General features: G+C 47.9%; 1 protein-coding gene across 1 annotated transcript; it reads right to left on the bottom strand.

The window, feature by feature from the left end:
- Positions 1–812: 812 nt before the first annotated feature.
- On the bottom strand, positions 813–1595 carry LOC126073223 (transmembrane epididymal protein 1A-like). Its single transcript, XM_049880032.1, has one exon. The coding sequence runs from the start codon at positions 1593–1595 to the stop codon at positions 813–815; it is 783 nt and encodes a 260-aa protein (XP_049735989.1).
- Positions 1596–14495: the final 12900 nt, after the last annotated feature.

The raw sequence follows: 14495 nt of genomic DNA, 5'->3' as shown, positions 1-14495 counted from the left end.
GGCTAGTAAAACAAAAACAAACAAAACCCATTGCAGTCAAGTCGATTCCAACTCATAGTGACCCTATAGGACAGAGTAGAACTGCCCCATAGGGTTTCCAGGGAGCACCTGGTGGATTTGAACTGCTGACCTTTTGGTTAGTAGCCATAGTTCTTAACCATTACACCACCAGGGTTTCCAGCTAGTACTCAAACACTTAACCAGTTATCCCACCCTGGGATTCCTTTACCTTACCTTTTAAGGTAGCTTTATCCTAAATTTTGGTTAAGCTCAAGAACAGCTAATCTACTTTTCAAGAAGAAGAATAAGGAAGGGGGATTTCCCAACCCAATATCAGTATGGTTTGGAGCAGGGGAAACTTGGTTATCCATCCAATCTATGCTCATATCCTTCTACTTCCCCATTCCAGGATCCCATCCTGGATTCCAGAAACGGTCAGAGAGGAGAAGCACTGATTCCCATCAGAGAGGCCTGAAAACCAAACCCACAGAGTAAGACAGACAGTTGACACGGGTAGAAAGGCTGATAGTTCAACACCATAAAAAGCCATCCTAGGAGCTGCCAGGTTTATTTGAGAACAAGGAGCATGACTCCTGAGATGGGAAGCCACAATGTGGGTCCCAGGTGTCACTCACCCAGTGACATCCTCAAGAAGCTCATTTCAGGAATAAGACAGAGCACAGCTAGGGGCAGGACAGTCTTTAAGCTAGATGTCCCCATCCTGCAGCATGGCCTCTGCTCGGAGCTTTTCGTGTTCTCCGGCATGTGGGCCTGTGGAGCACAGCTGGTACCTGGCCCCTGGGGAGTTCCTTCTAGGAGGAGCAGCGGCGGTGCCAGAGGCTGCAGAGGGCATAGATGGCAGCCAGTACAGCAGCCTGTAAGGCCAAGTGCCAGCAGAAGAAGATGGTGAGGAAGGCGAGGTCCATGGGGTCTTCAGCCCGCCAGGGCTGTCCAGAGAGTGGAGCGTACAACACTGAGGTCATCTGCAGCATCCAGGAGCCAAACACCAGCAGCAACCAGGTCTTGAACACCCAGAGCGAGGGCTGGCTAGGGACCCAGACCTCAGTGGTGAGCACCAGGGCCAGCAGGAAGACAGGGAGCAACAGCAGGCTGTGCACACGGATCTCCAGGGCATTCTTGTGCTCAATGTGGGCCACCATTTGCAGCAACAGCACAACCAAGGCCAAGATTGTGCCTGCTTGCTCTAGCTTTATGCTCTGCTGTGCCAGCCACACCTGGCTTACGAGGTCCACCAGGCCACTGAGCAGGAAGAACCCAAAAATGGTGGCATGCTCCCATGAATTGTGGTTCTGGAAAGGCTGCTGAGGGTCCTTCCAGTCCACCATGGGGAAACAGTTGGTTCCAGGTGGGAAGAAGAACTCTCCAAAGATCAAGATCAAGAAAGCCCCTACCTTCACCATTCCCTCCATGCGTGCTTGTTGCCACCACCTCTGGCCTCGGTTGTGCTTTGGGGACAGTGGGGGGAAGAGTTGCTCCTGGCCCCGCAGGAGGGCCCGGGACACCACCACTGCATAGTAGAGCCCAATGGAATAGATGACCAGGCCTGGAACCAGGTGTCCCAGGAGTGTGCCCATGGCTCAGCCAACAATCTGCTCGGTGAGTTGGATGAGTGGGAACCGTGAGTGACTCACCACCTCTACCCTGCCAGGAGCTGGCTCCACCTCAGCTGTTCCCACACAGGGTGGGTACAGGCACCGTGGGGGCCACATCTGTCTTGAGGTAGCTGAGGACTAGGCAGACTCCTCCTTAACAAGGCAGCCCTCCAGAAAAGGGCAGTACTTCTCAACTGCTTTGCTCCCTGCAGAAGCTCTGAGCTTTCATTTCTGTGTTCAGCGTGGGCAATAAAAGGCTGCCTGTGAAATCCTTGGCACAGAAGAAGTACTCAGTAGACGTGCTTATTATCATTTATTACCACTCTGACTGAGCCACCCCAGGTTTCACCAGCCGGTAAACACAAACCCGTTGATGGCCAAGTTCTCAGCCCTTCCCCAGACCCCTGGTGTAGCTCCCTTTCTCCACATATTTCAGTGTCTATAAAGGAGAGGGAGCCCTGGTGGCACGGTAGTTAAGCATTTGGCTGCTAACCAAAAGGCTGGCAGTTCAAATCTACCAGCTGCTCCTTGGAAATCCTATGGAGCAGCTCTACTCTGTCCTATAGTGTTGCTATGAGTCGGAATCGACTCAGTGGCCACAGGTATAAGGGAGAAGGTGTGGTTCAGGTCCTAGTCATTGCTGTCTGCTGCACTGGGGCTGCAGTTGTGCTGCTTCTGAGTCTTGATTCTGCAGCTCTGGTCCTGACAGCCCTGGTGGTGCTGTCCTAGGCCAAGGCACGTCGCCTCGGTTGCCATCGATGGCCGGCACTGCAGCCACTGCTGCCTGGTTTCCCTCTGTGCTGGAGAGTCTGCCGGGGCTGCCGGGGCTGCTCGCTGAGCTGGGGCCCCAGGATGCTGGCCTCTGTGATGCTGAGCTTTGTTGCTCTGAGAGTTTGCTCTGAGCAGTGATGGAAAGAACTTCTCCAGCTGTGCTATGTCCATTTGGGAGTGGGGGTTGCTTGGGCTCGTAAGTGTGATGGAAGTTTTTGAGACCACGCTTTCAGTTCATCTGCACAGACCTTTTCTTCCTTCACTTGTCTACCTGGGGCTCAGGTGACTGATCGGGGCTCTTGTACCTACTGCAAACCCATGGGGCTAGTTTCAGGCCTGGCTTGCTCTACCAGTCTCTTCCTTCCTTATGGCAAATTCTTACTTAGGGGCCCTATTTCCTTCTGTACAATTTAGTATTTGTCAGTGACAACCTATCCTGCCAAGCCCTGGATTTTGAAATGTTTATAAACCTCTGAACCTTAATATATAATAATGATATAAAGTACACACGTTTGTATATATGTGTTATATATGTGTGTGTGTGTCCATGTGCATGTATGTATGTATTTAGGAGTTCCAAAACCAAAAACCAAACCCACTGCTCTTGAGTCAATTCCAACTCGTAGCAACCCTAAAGGACAGGGTAGAACTGCCCTATAGAGCTTCCAAGGAGTGGATTCAAACCACCGACCTTGTGGTTAGCAACCATAGCTCTTAAGCACTACACCACCAGGGTTTTCCTTAGGAGTTCCAGACCAAACCCAGTGCCGTCCAGTTGATTCCGACTCATAGCAACCCTATAGGACAGAGTGGAACTGCCCCGCAGAGTTTCCAAGGAGCGCCTGGCAGATTCCAGGTGGGTGCAAATGGTTTATGTGCCCAACTGCTGACCAAAAGGTTGGAGGTTCCAGTCCATCGAGAGGTGCCTTAGAAGAAAGGCCTGGGGATCTATTTCCAAAAAATGAGCCGTGGAAAACCCTAGGGAGAGCTATGAAAACCCTACTCTGAAATACATGGGGTCGCCATGAATTGGAGTCAACTCCACAGCAAGTGTGTTGGTATTTTTGGTTTGTTCGTGTGTTTGTTCATTCAACATGAGCCTCCTCTGCCTTCATGTTCAATAGCTCCTTTTACAGGAGAGATGGCAGATGACTCTAGATATATCAGAGTTTTAGCTCTAGATCAGTGAGAAAACTAGTTGTACACCTGTAGGGGCTTTAACCTTATAGTGTTGGGTTCATGCCATACATACAATTTTTTATCCTGTTTTTTCTTCCCAATCTCATTTAATATTTCTCACAACTCATGACCTAATCGAACATAACTTTCATTTATATTACAAATGACTTTTCATTAAAATTACAAAACATATAATTTTCTGCAGTAAGTATAAAACCCTATCATTATGAGCAAGATTGCAGGGAACACAAATATCAGGGCACTCAATTACCTTTCTTGCCTATCTTCTCGATGACTGCTGAACTGTGGATGGTCTGCACACGCTGGAGTGGGTTTAATTATTGCACCTTCTCCATCTGACGAGGAAAGTACCTCAGAACCTTTCTGGGCCTTTAATTAGATTCAGCAACACACACACATGTTGTTGCAATCCTAATCATCCTGGTGGCGTAGGAAACTCTGGTGGCGTAGTGATTAAGGTCTCGGCTGCTAACCAAACTGTAGGCAGTTCAAATCCACCAGCTGCTCCTTGGAAACCCTATGGGGCAGTTCTACTCTGCCCTACAGGGTTGCTATGGGTCTAAATCGACTCAAAGGCAACGGGTTTGGTTTCGTTTTTTATGTGACAAAGCACTGTTCTAATATTTTACATGTACAGTTAAACCTGCGAAAGCCAGAACCTATCTGAGAAGCAAAACTCAAATATTTCTGACCAAACAGAGAGTGATAGAAAAGTGGGGACTGCAGCCTGTCAAAGGCAGAAAACTTGTGAGACCTGGAAAAACAAGGGTGTCCCGGCGAGATCTGCCTCTCTCAGGTTTCTCCGTATAATCTTCACGACGACCCACTTGACCCCTGTTTTATAGGTGCAGCAGTAACCTGCTCAAGGCCACCTGGCTATTATGGGCCTCACCTGGGGGGATTCTCTGCTCATTCTAGGGAAAGGCTTCCCATACCCATTGCCTTTGTATTTCAGCATCTTTCCCTGCCTGCAAGAACAGAAAAAAGAAAGAACACAGCCACAAATGTGCAATGTAACCTGGCAACCTTTTTTTCTTCTATTCACAATCTGTTTTTCTCTGTTAATTTTTTTCTTCTGAAGAATCCCTGTGTCCATTTAGAAGTGACCCTGTGTGATACCCTACCACCCAGTATCCTCAGGAGCAGGGATGTTCTGGGGCCTGGCTCATCCCTAGAGGCCGTGAGCCAAACCCTGGTGTCTCACTGGGGAGATACCCAGGCACATCCTTTGGGATCCTTGCTCTGAGCACAGTGGGGGCCAGCAAGAAGACAGCAGGGAGGGTTTCCTGAGCCCTGCATGAAAAGGGAGTGACCTACTATGTGTGTTCAGCTCATGATTACTGTCATAGATTGAATTGTGTCCCCCCAAAATACCTGTCAACTTGGCTAGGCCATGATTCCTAGTATTGTGTGATTGTCCACCATTTTGTCATCTGATGGAATTTTCCTATGTGTTGTAAATCCTACCTCTATGATGTTAATGAGGTGGGGTTAGTGGCAATTGTGATAATGAGGCAGAACTCAATCTACAAGATCAGGTTATGTCTTAAGCCAATCTCTTTTGAGATATAAAAGAGAAAAATGAGCAGAGAAACAGGGAGACTTCATGCCACCAAGAAACAAGAGCCAGGAGAAGAGCGCGTCCTTTGGACCCAGGCTCCTGTGCTGTGAAGCTCCTAGATCAGGTGAAGATTGATGACAAGGACCTTCCCCGAGAGCGGACAGAGAGAGAAAGACTTCCCCTCAAGCTGGCACCCTGCATTCAGACTTCTAGCCTCCTAGACTGTGAGAGAATAAATTCCTGTTTGTTAAAGCCAGACACTTGTGGTATTTCTGTTACATCAGCGCTAGGTGACTAAAAGAGTTACTGTGATTAATAAAGGGAGGGCAGGTGGGAGGGGGAAATGGACGCTTCTGTGCCTGGAGAGCTTCAGACAGTTTGGTCCCTGAGTAGATGCCAATAACCACGAGGTCTACTTTTTTTTTTTCTACATGGGGCTGGGTGCGTTGTGTGGGCAGCAGGGGTGGGACTGCCACTGATACCCAGTTCCTCCTGCCCCAAAAGTGCCTTTTCACTATCCTCTTACCCCCTTATCCCTTCACTGAATCTTGGGTCTGCCTTCTTGCTCCTTTTCTGTCTACGCCCTGCCTGGGGCAGACCCTGTCTTCTGGGTTCTTGTTGTCTAGTGGGTAAAATTCCCATCACATTGGGTATGGGGTGATGAAGACAACATGTGGGGCCTGCAGAGACCAGGGAGGGAGACACAGTCCTGGCTGGGTCCTCAAGGCAGACCTCGTGGAGAAGATGACATTTGAATTGGGTCTTGATGGATTCCTTAACCAAAAACCAAACCAAATCTGCTGCCGTTGAGTTGATTCTGACTCCTGGTGACCCTATAGGACTGTGTAAAACTGCCCCATAGTGTTTCCAAGGAGCTTCTGGTGGATTCAAGCTGCTGACCTTTTGGTTAGCAGCCTTAGCTCTTAACCACTGCACCACCAGGGTTTCGGATGGATTCCTTAGATGTTGCAAATGGAGGGCCCTGGGATGGAAAATCACAGGAGAAGAGTATGTGTTCGGGGGGAGGGGCTGGACCAAGGGGAACGATAGGTGGGAGGAGAGACTGAACAGGCAGACTGGGCTTTTTAATCTTCACTATTGGACTACCCATGTCTACAGGACAAAGCTCAGGGCTGAGAGACGGCGTGGGTAGGGGCTGTAATGAGTGAGCTGTGCCTTGGGGCCCTGGCAGCCTCTGGAGGGGGCCTATTCTCTTGTTCCTTAGGCGTGCGGGCAGAGAAGACTGGTGGGAGGAAGGCACGCGGGCCTGTCTCTTTTGGGACCAGGTGAACAGCCACATGCCCAAGGGAGAAACCAGGGGGTGGTCCTGGGCTTCTCCTGCGCTCACCCTCCCAGTCAATCAGCCACCATGACCAGCCAGTTCTTCCGCCTCTGGTGCTATTCCGACTTTCCTCCTCATCCCACCACCCCGCCTTGGTTCTCTCCTGGACCATTGCAGCATCCTCCTGATCTTTTCTCAACCCTCCACCTCCTGGTTTTTCTTTCCCATGCAGCTGCCAGAGCGGGCTTGCTAATACCCACACCCGATCGTGTCATTTCCCTGATGGACTCCTCTGATGCACAATGCCCTGTGTTGGCTGCTGGATGGAATATGAACTTCTGTGGCCAGGCAAACAAGGTCCTGTATGACCTGGCCCCTTTTGTTACCCAGGCCTGCATCCCCCCCACCTGCCAAAATTTATGCTTTAGCTCTAGTGGGCTCTCTGCATGTTTCTAGACCATGCCCACACTTTGCATTGCCTTGGTCTTTGAAAATTTGGTTTCTTCTGCCTGCAAAGCCCCCTCCCACCTTATCTTCTTGGTAACCCTTTGCCCAATACCACTCTGTTAACCAGAGAAACTACTTCTAGGGCTCGCCTGCACAAAAGCAGTTCTCAGACTGTCTTATCTTTGTCTGCGTGGCAGACATGGACATGCGCCTCTCAGATACCTCACTAAGCCTCAGGTTACTCAGATACCTCGCTGCCCAGCTCAAAGCCCAGCTATAGACCCCTCCAGGTTCGGCCTCGGTTTTCCAGCTGAAGTCACATCCTTTTCAGGGTGGCCTCCAGTCAACAACTGAGCAAGGCACTGTTACAAGGGCCTGGCCATTTCACCCAGCACTGACCTCTTCTGATGCACAGTCCTTGCCCTGACACTCCCCATTGAGTGATGCTCCCATAGGGTGCTGCTCCCATTGGGTGGTGCTCCCATTGGGTGATGCTCCCATAGGGTGATGCTTCCATTGGGTGCTACTCCCCATTGGGTGATGTTCCCCATAAGGTGGTACTCCCCATAGGGTGGTACTCCCCATAGGGTTGTGCTCCCCATAGGGTGTGCTCCCATTGGGTGGTTTTCCCATTGGGTGGTGCTCCCCATTGGGTGGTTAGATCATAACAGCTCTGTATCACAGAGCGCTCTCCCTGCCCACTCCTGCTTCCGCCCCTTTTCTTTCACAGGTGTTACTCCCCAGGAAACTTCTATACCTGTCACAATCTCAGCACCTGTTTCTAGGAGTGGTCTGAGAAAGCACCCAGTAAGATGGGTTTTGGGGACTGGATTGCTCCCCACCTGGCTGGCAACGAGGACCACATCCTAGGAGTTAGGTGGAGTATGGGTGGCCCCCAGGACTTGTTGGTGATCCAGTTGTTAAAATTTCACTGGTTGTTACATGGGAGAATGTGCCAGAGGAGAGAAGTGAACTGGCCTGGATGATGATTCAGGCATTTGCAATATACACAGGTGAGAATAATACCCACATCCATGCCTATGCCTACATGGAAATGGGTTGTTACTTTGGTGACCTGCAGGCACACAATGAAAAAAAAAAATCAAACCCGTTGCAGTCGAGTTGATTCAGAGTCAGAACTGCCCCACAGGGTTTCCAAGGCTGAAATCTTTATGGGAGCAGACTACCACATATTTCTCCTGTGGAGTCATTTTGTCTGCTTGGTTGTTTAGTGCCTCTTCCATGGTGGCTGCTTTCTTGGACTACACCTGGTACCAAAGTGTTGCAGGTTGAGCTCTCCAGGAAGTAGTTGGTGAGATGCTTAGTTATGTAAAAGTTGTATTGGGGAGTAATAACTGTGAAAGAAAAAGGGGGAAAATAGGATTGAGTTAGATGGCAGTGCAAATATGATAATGTCTCAACCAGTTGGAGGGGGGGTGGCATCTGAAGCAAAGATTGGTGCAAGGCTAAGCTCTCATACCATCGTCTTGCTCAGCTATTGGCTAGGGTCCACCCAGAGGAGATGATGACTGGTTCCAAAACTGATGCGGACCCCGATGAAGCTAACAGCCAAGGGCGGCCAGCTGACCACACGCCTTGCAGTTAGGCAGTATGTGTTACCAGGGGCTCAGATCTGGGAGTATCTATGGAAAACAGCACCTATGGCAATTAAGGTTAAACCGCTGAATGATCTCTCAGAGCTGGTGATGGAAACTGTAACGGCCAATAGCTCATTGGTGTCCACCTCAAGTGGTGCACAGGGCCCTAACTCTTCCCCCCCTCCCCTCCATAGGCTTCTGGCTCAGACTCCTCAAGAATGAGGTCTTGGGTCACACCATAGGTAAACCCCTGAGACCAACCAGAGGTGCTAGCTGAGGACAAGGGGAAATTACAATGAACAGTAGAGAAGGAAGACAGTGAGTACCTGTTGTGACCCCTGTATTTCACCCCCTTAATTTCTCTCTTCTAAGCTTTACTGAAGGGAGAGAGGCCTATCAGTGCCCCATGGGACCTACTCCCCCCGTGTGAGTGGAGAAGTGGATCCACGAAGCACAGGGTGTGGACGGTGGCAGAAAGGGCTGGCAGCCCAGCTACAAGGAGTGTGGTGAGCTGCCCGCCTCAAGGTCTGCTTCGTCTTTTGAGCTGAGGACACTTTCTTCTTGGGGTGGCCCCAGTCAGTGACTGGCGTGATGATGGTTGAAGGACCTCGCAGTTTCTGTCCAAGGAGGGACTCTTCTAATGGGAAACCTTGGAAATCTTTGTTCCAGAGCTCCCTGTGGGTCAGGCAGAAATTTTTTCATGCCTGCACTGTGGTCCGACGGCTCCTGGTCCCCAGCTCATCTCGTCTCCTTCCTAGATAGGTGTTACTCACCAGTGAACACTTTGCACTCCTAGCTCTGTGTCAGCCTCTGCTTCTCAGAGAACCCCACTGGCACAGTCTGCCTGGTAGACTTCCCTCAAGCCTCAGAGGGGTTTGGGAAATTAGAATTAAAAACAAAATCTGCTCTCAATCCAGAAAAACCTCTGGTAGGAGAGAATGAAAACAATTGTATTATTGAATAAGCATTAAACTGTAGGCGATCCAGTGAAGAGACTGCAAAGGAATCTGATGCTTTTTGAAACCAAGTAGATGTGACTCAGTGAAAACATGTTTTAAGATAAATGATAATTAGTTCTCAAGTAAGAAGATTTAAAGGCACCACGTTTTACATATGTTGTTGTGGTTAGCTGCTGTCTAGCTGGCCCCCAACTCATGGCGACCCCCTGTGTTACAGAGTAGAACAGCTCCGTAGGGCTTTCTTGGATGTTACATTTATAGGGGAGCCCTGCTGGTGCTGTGGTTAGGTGTTTGGCTGCTAACCCAGAGGTCGCAGGTCAAATTCACCAGCTGCTCCTTGGAAACCCGATGGGGCAGTTCTACTCTGTCCTATAAGGTCGTTGTGAGTCTGAATCGACTCGATGGCAACAGGTTTGGCCCTTTGGTTTTAATATTTATGGAAGAAGATTGCCAGGCCTTTTATTCTGTGGAGCCACTGAGTGGGTTCGAACTGCCAACCTTTCAGTTAGCAGCCAATCACAAACCACTTGTGCCACCTAGGCTCCTTTTTTACGTAAAAATCAAAACCAAACCCGCTGGTGCTGCATTTACCAACAGGGTGGAGTTGCCCCATAGGGTTTCCAAGGTTGTAATCTTTACAGAAGCAGGTTGCCATATCTTTTTCCCATGGAGCAGCCGGTGGGTTTGAACTGCCAACCTTTTGGCTAGCAGCCAAGCGCTTAACCACAGAGCCACCAAGGCTCCTTTTCTTACTTATAATATAATGCGTTCTAAATTTATCTAGCATTTGTGGTAGCCACCTGTGTTTGTTAATTGCCTTTATCTGAAAGGAGAAATAAACTTCATATCTATAAGACAAGAGATAGCTTGGTAACTTGGAGCAGGGCGTCCTTAGACATTAGGCTTCTATCCTCCCACAGAACCTGGGAGACCGAGGTGGTATCTTTCTTGATGATGATGTTTCAAAGGGAGGCTCCCACGTCCTTGAGGAAACATTTCTAGGTCTTAAAATCGGCAAGAAGTTTGGTTAACCTTCTAAAAGGATTTATATCCATGTCAAAAGAGGCAGAGAAAAAAATTGACTAGTTTTCTAAAGTAAAAGCTCTAAAAAAGAGAAATTAAAAGTTTTCTTACCCTTTAATCCTGATCTCCTGCCCCTTCCTGCCTTCTCATCTTTGCTTTTGGGCAAATATTGTCATTTTGACCTTGTATAATTGATTGTTCTAAGGAGCACGTTCCTCTCGGGTGTCAGTGTTTATTTTATGGGCCTGTCTATGGTTTGGCTGAAAAGTGGTCTCCAGGAATGGCCTCAGTTCCAGCTCGGAAGGGTGTCTTAGGGCCATAGTCTTGGGGGTTCCTCCAGTCTCTGTCAGACCAGTAAGTCTGATCTTTTTTGTGAATTTGACTTTTTGTTCTACATTTCTTATCTCCTTTTGTCTGGGACCCTCTGCTGTGATCCCAGTCAGAGCAGCTGGTAGTGGTAGCTGGGCACCACCTAGTTCTTCTGGTCTCAGGGTTCTGTAGGCTGTGGTTCATGTGGTCCTTAAGTACTTTGGACTAATTGCTCCCTTAAGTATTTGGTTTTCTTCACTCTCCTTTGCTTCAGATGGTAAGAGACCAATAGTTGTATCTTTTTTTTTTTTTTTTTTAGATGGCTGCTCTCAAGGTTTTGAGACCTGTGAGGCCCTCTTTAGTAAGAATAATACCAAAAAAAAAAAAAAAACCTTCCTTTTGCAAATTTTGCAGCATATGTCTGTATGAACATTTTGCTAAGATCTCAGTCTTAGCAGGGGCTTGTGCACGGGAGGGTCCTGAAGCTTAACCTTCATTAACTCCAGGTAAATCGGCTTCTGTGGACCTTTAAAGTAAGGTTCTCAGGCCCAGAGGGACAGGGCAGGAAGCCGCGGGCTTCACAGAACAAGCACGAGGCTCTGGTCACAGCCAAGGAGACAGTCCGTAGACCCGAGGTTTCTATCCAGGGCCCAGCGAGATTGTATAAGCAGAACCTACCGGCTGTCTGAGCCTTTTCCACAGGCCATACTGTGCAGACGGGGGTCCAACGACTGCAGCAGTTCAGGTTACAGGGTGTGTGTGGAAATCACCTTTCACAGCTGCTGGCCGTTCCCTGGCTGAGGGCTCCGCAGCTTCCTCTTGTGGCCACTAGGGGGAGGTGCTCCCCTGGGAATTGTTTGCAGATGCGCCTCACCCGCCCAGTTGCGTTTCAAGGGCACCCACAGTCTCACGGGCCACTCCCACTGCTTTCCCCGGGCCCAGTTCAGCTCTAAGGAAAGGGGGTGCAGTGGCCTCGTCTTCGTTCTGTGGACTCTCCCCTCAAAGAGCAGCTCACGGGGTGGGAGGGTGGGGGTGGAGGGAGCTTTCTTACCTGCTTTACACGGAAGAGGGAACTTGTTCTTTCAGGAACCACTGAGCCTACAGAAGACTCCATAAGTAAAAGCTAGATAAATGTTTAAGCTAGAGAAATGTACAATTTAATACCTTTAATTAAGGATAAAAAGCCAGTACCAGTTGCTGCCTAGTCCACTCCAACTCACGGCGACCCTGTGTACGTCAGAGTAGACCTGTGCTCCACAGCGTTTTCAAAGGCAGATTTTTTTCTGAAGTAGACTGCCAGGCCTTTCTTCCAAGGCACCTCTGGGTGGACTCCAGCCTCCAACCTTGCCATTAACAGCCAAGCTTGTTAACTGTTTACACCACCGGGGGAGCTCCAGTTTAAGAATTAAAAAATAAACCAAACCGGTTGGCCATCAAGTCAATTCTGAGCATTAAACTACTGTGTTAAGTGCATCTCAGTTCTATGCTGTAAATTTGGAGAGGAAGGCTTTTGAGCCCCTGGGAGGGACGTTGTCTCTGCACATGATCCGTCTTCCACAGCTTGAACCCAGGGCTGGTCTTTGTTGATTTGATACCCTTTGACCCAGCACGGAGCCCTGGTGATGTGGAGGTTAAGAGCTACGGCTGCTAACCAAAAGGTTAGCAGTTCAAATCCACCAGCTGCTCCTTGGAAACACTATGGGGCTATTCTACTCTGTCCTGTAGGGTGGCTATCAGTTGGAATTGGCTCAACAACAACGGGTTTGATTTTGGTTTTTGGCCCTGCACACTGAGGTTCTCAATTAGTGTTTCTGGAATGAATAAATGAACAGGAAAAGAAGGGGACACAAAGTGGGAGGTAGAGAAATTATGAGACAGAGAGAAACAGGAAAAGACCCGACTGTGGTTTACTCAAAAGAAATTTGCATGTCTATTCTGTGGGAGACTTCAGGAATAAAGAAGAGATGGGAGTATAAAGATAAATAAATTGGTGTTCCTGCCCGCCGAAGTTCCTACATGGTACAAACGGTTAACAAGCTCAGCTGTTAACCAAAAGATAGGAAGTTTGAGTCCACCCAGAGGTGCCTTGGAAGAAAGGTCTGGTGATCTATTTCTGAAAAATCAGTCGTTGAAAACCCTGTGGAGCACATTTCCACTCTGACACTCATGGGGTTGCCATGAATTGGAGCCGAGTCCATGGAAACTGGTTTCCTGCCCTCAGGGAAGTCACACTCTTGTGAAGAAGAAAGGTATGCAAGTAAGTGTGGGACTGGACAAAGCATAAGGGCCTTGTTGGAGGGAGTCCAAGCCTTCTTGCTGCGTAGGCCTCCCTCTGGTGAGGCACACTCCTCCAGGGTCTCCTAGCACCAACTATGTCTGATAAAAAATATTTGACATTGTGCTTGTCTCATGTTCCTTTGTGAGTGACGTGATTATGCATTTGTTTTTACCTTTGGAATCTTTAAAAAGCTCTCTATCCCCTTGAACTTCCATCATAATGACGTGGGTGTGCCTTGGTGGAGTTATTTTTCATTCATTGTTCTGGGATCTTGGTTGGAAGTCAAAATGTTTTTCACCTCTAGGAAATTTGTTTTTTTTTTTTTTTTTTTTGAAAATATCCCCTCTCCTCCCACTATGTTTCTGTTCCCAGTTTCTAGGACCACTATTAGGTGTTGGAGTCCTGGATTGATCCTCCATAGCTCTTATCTTTTCTCTCATTCGCTCTGTTTTGTTGACTTTAATTTTCTGGCCTTCTAACCCTTCTATTGATAAATTTTCAGTGATTGTATTTTTAGTTCCCAAGAGCTCTGTCATGTTTGCTAAATTTTCTTATTTTAGAGCATCTTTTTTTATGCTTGCAATAACGTCTCAAATTTCTCTGAAGATACTACATGTATACTTTTAAGTTTTCTATTGCTCCCTAAGTTATTTTTTTGCTAAGGCCATTTTTCCTGTTTTATTTTTCTCTCAACTTTTAATTTAATTTTTTTCCCCAAACTTACAGACAAGTTGAGAGACTAGTACATGTGTGTTAGTACATTGGATCCTCATCTTTCCTTTCCCTAACCACTAATCTTTAACATTTTGCCACAGTTCATTTTTTCTGAATCGTTGGAAAGCAACAGATACTTTATCCCTAAATACTTCAACATGTATTTCCTTTAAGAATAAGGACATTAATTAAATATTATCTTCTAATATACAGTTCATATTTAAATTCCACCATTTATGACCAAATGTACTTTAGTAGTATTTTTTTTTTAATCCAGGATCCAATCAAGAGTCGAACATTGAAGTTAGTTATTATGTTTTTTTAAGGAGCCCTGATGGCACAAGTGGTAGACGCTTAGCTGCTGTGATAGTTAAAGTTATGTGTCAGCTAGGCTAGTCTATAATTCTAAGTATTAGGTAATTTTGTTCCATTTTGTGATCTGATGTAATTATCCTCCATTTTGTGATATAATGTAATCACCTCCATGATGTGATCAGGGGTGTGGCCTGCACCCAACGTATACATGGACGTTCTGGCAAAGCTGGCTTGCCTGTTCTGGATCCTGTTTCCAGCACGTCATTATCTGGCCTCTGATTCTTGAGACTTGAGCCAGCAGTCTGTCACCTGATCTACCAACGTTGGGATTCACCAGCTTCCACAGCCCTGTGAGCCAGCAGTCTGCTTTCTGACCTGCCAATTCTGGGTTCATCAATCCCTGCAGCCACATTAGTTAGAGAAGC

Source organism: Elephas maximus, chromosome 1 (assembly GCF_024166365.1).
Source record: "Elephas maximus indicus isolate mEleMax1 chromosome 1, mEleMax1 primary haplotype, whole genome shotgun sequence".
Lineage (NCBI taxonomy): Eukaryota > Metazoa > Chordata > Mammalia > Proboscidea > Elephantidae > Elephas > Elephas maximus.
The sequence above is the reverse complement of the archived record's forward strand: the minus strand, read 5'-3'. Positions and strand labels throughout refer to the sequence as shown.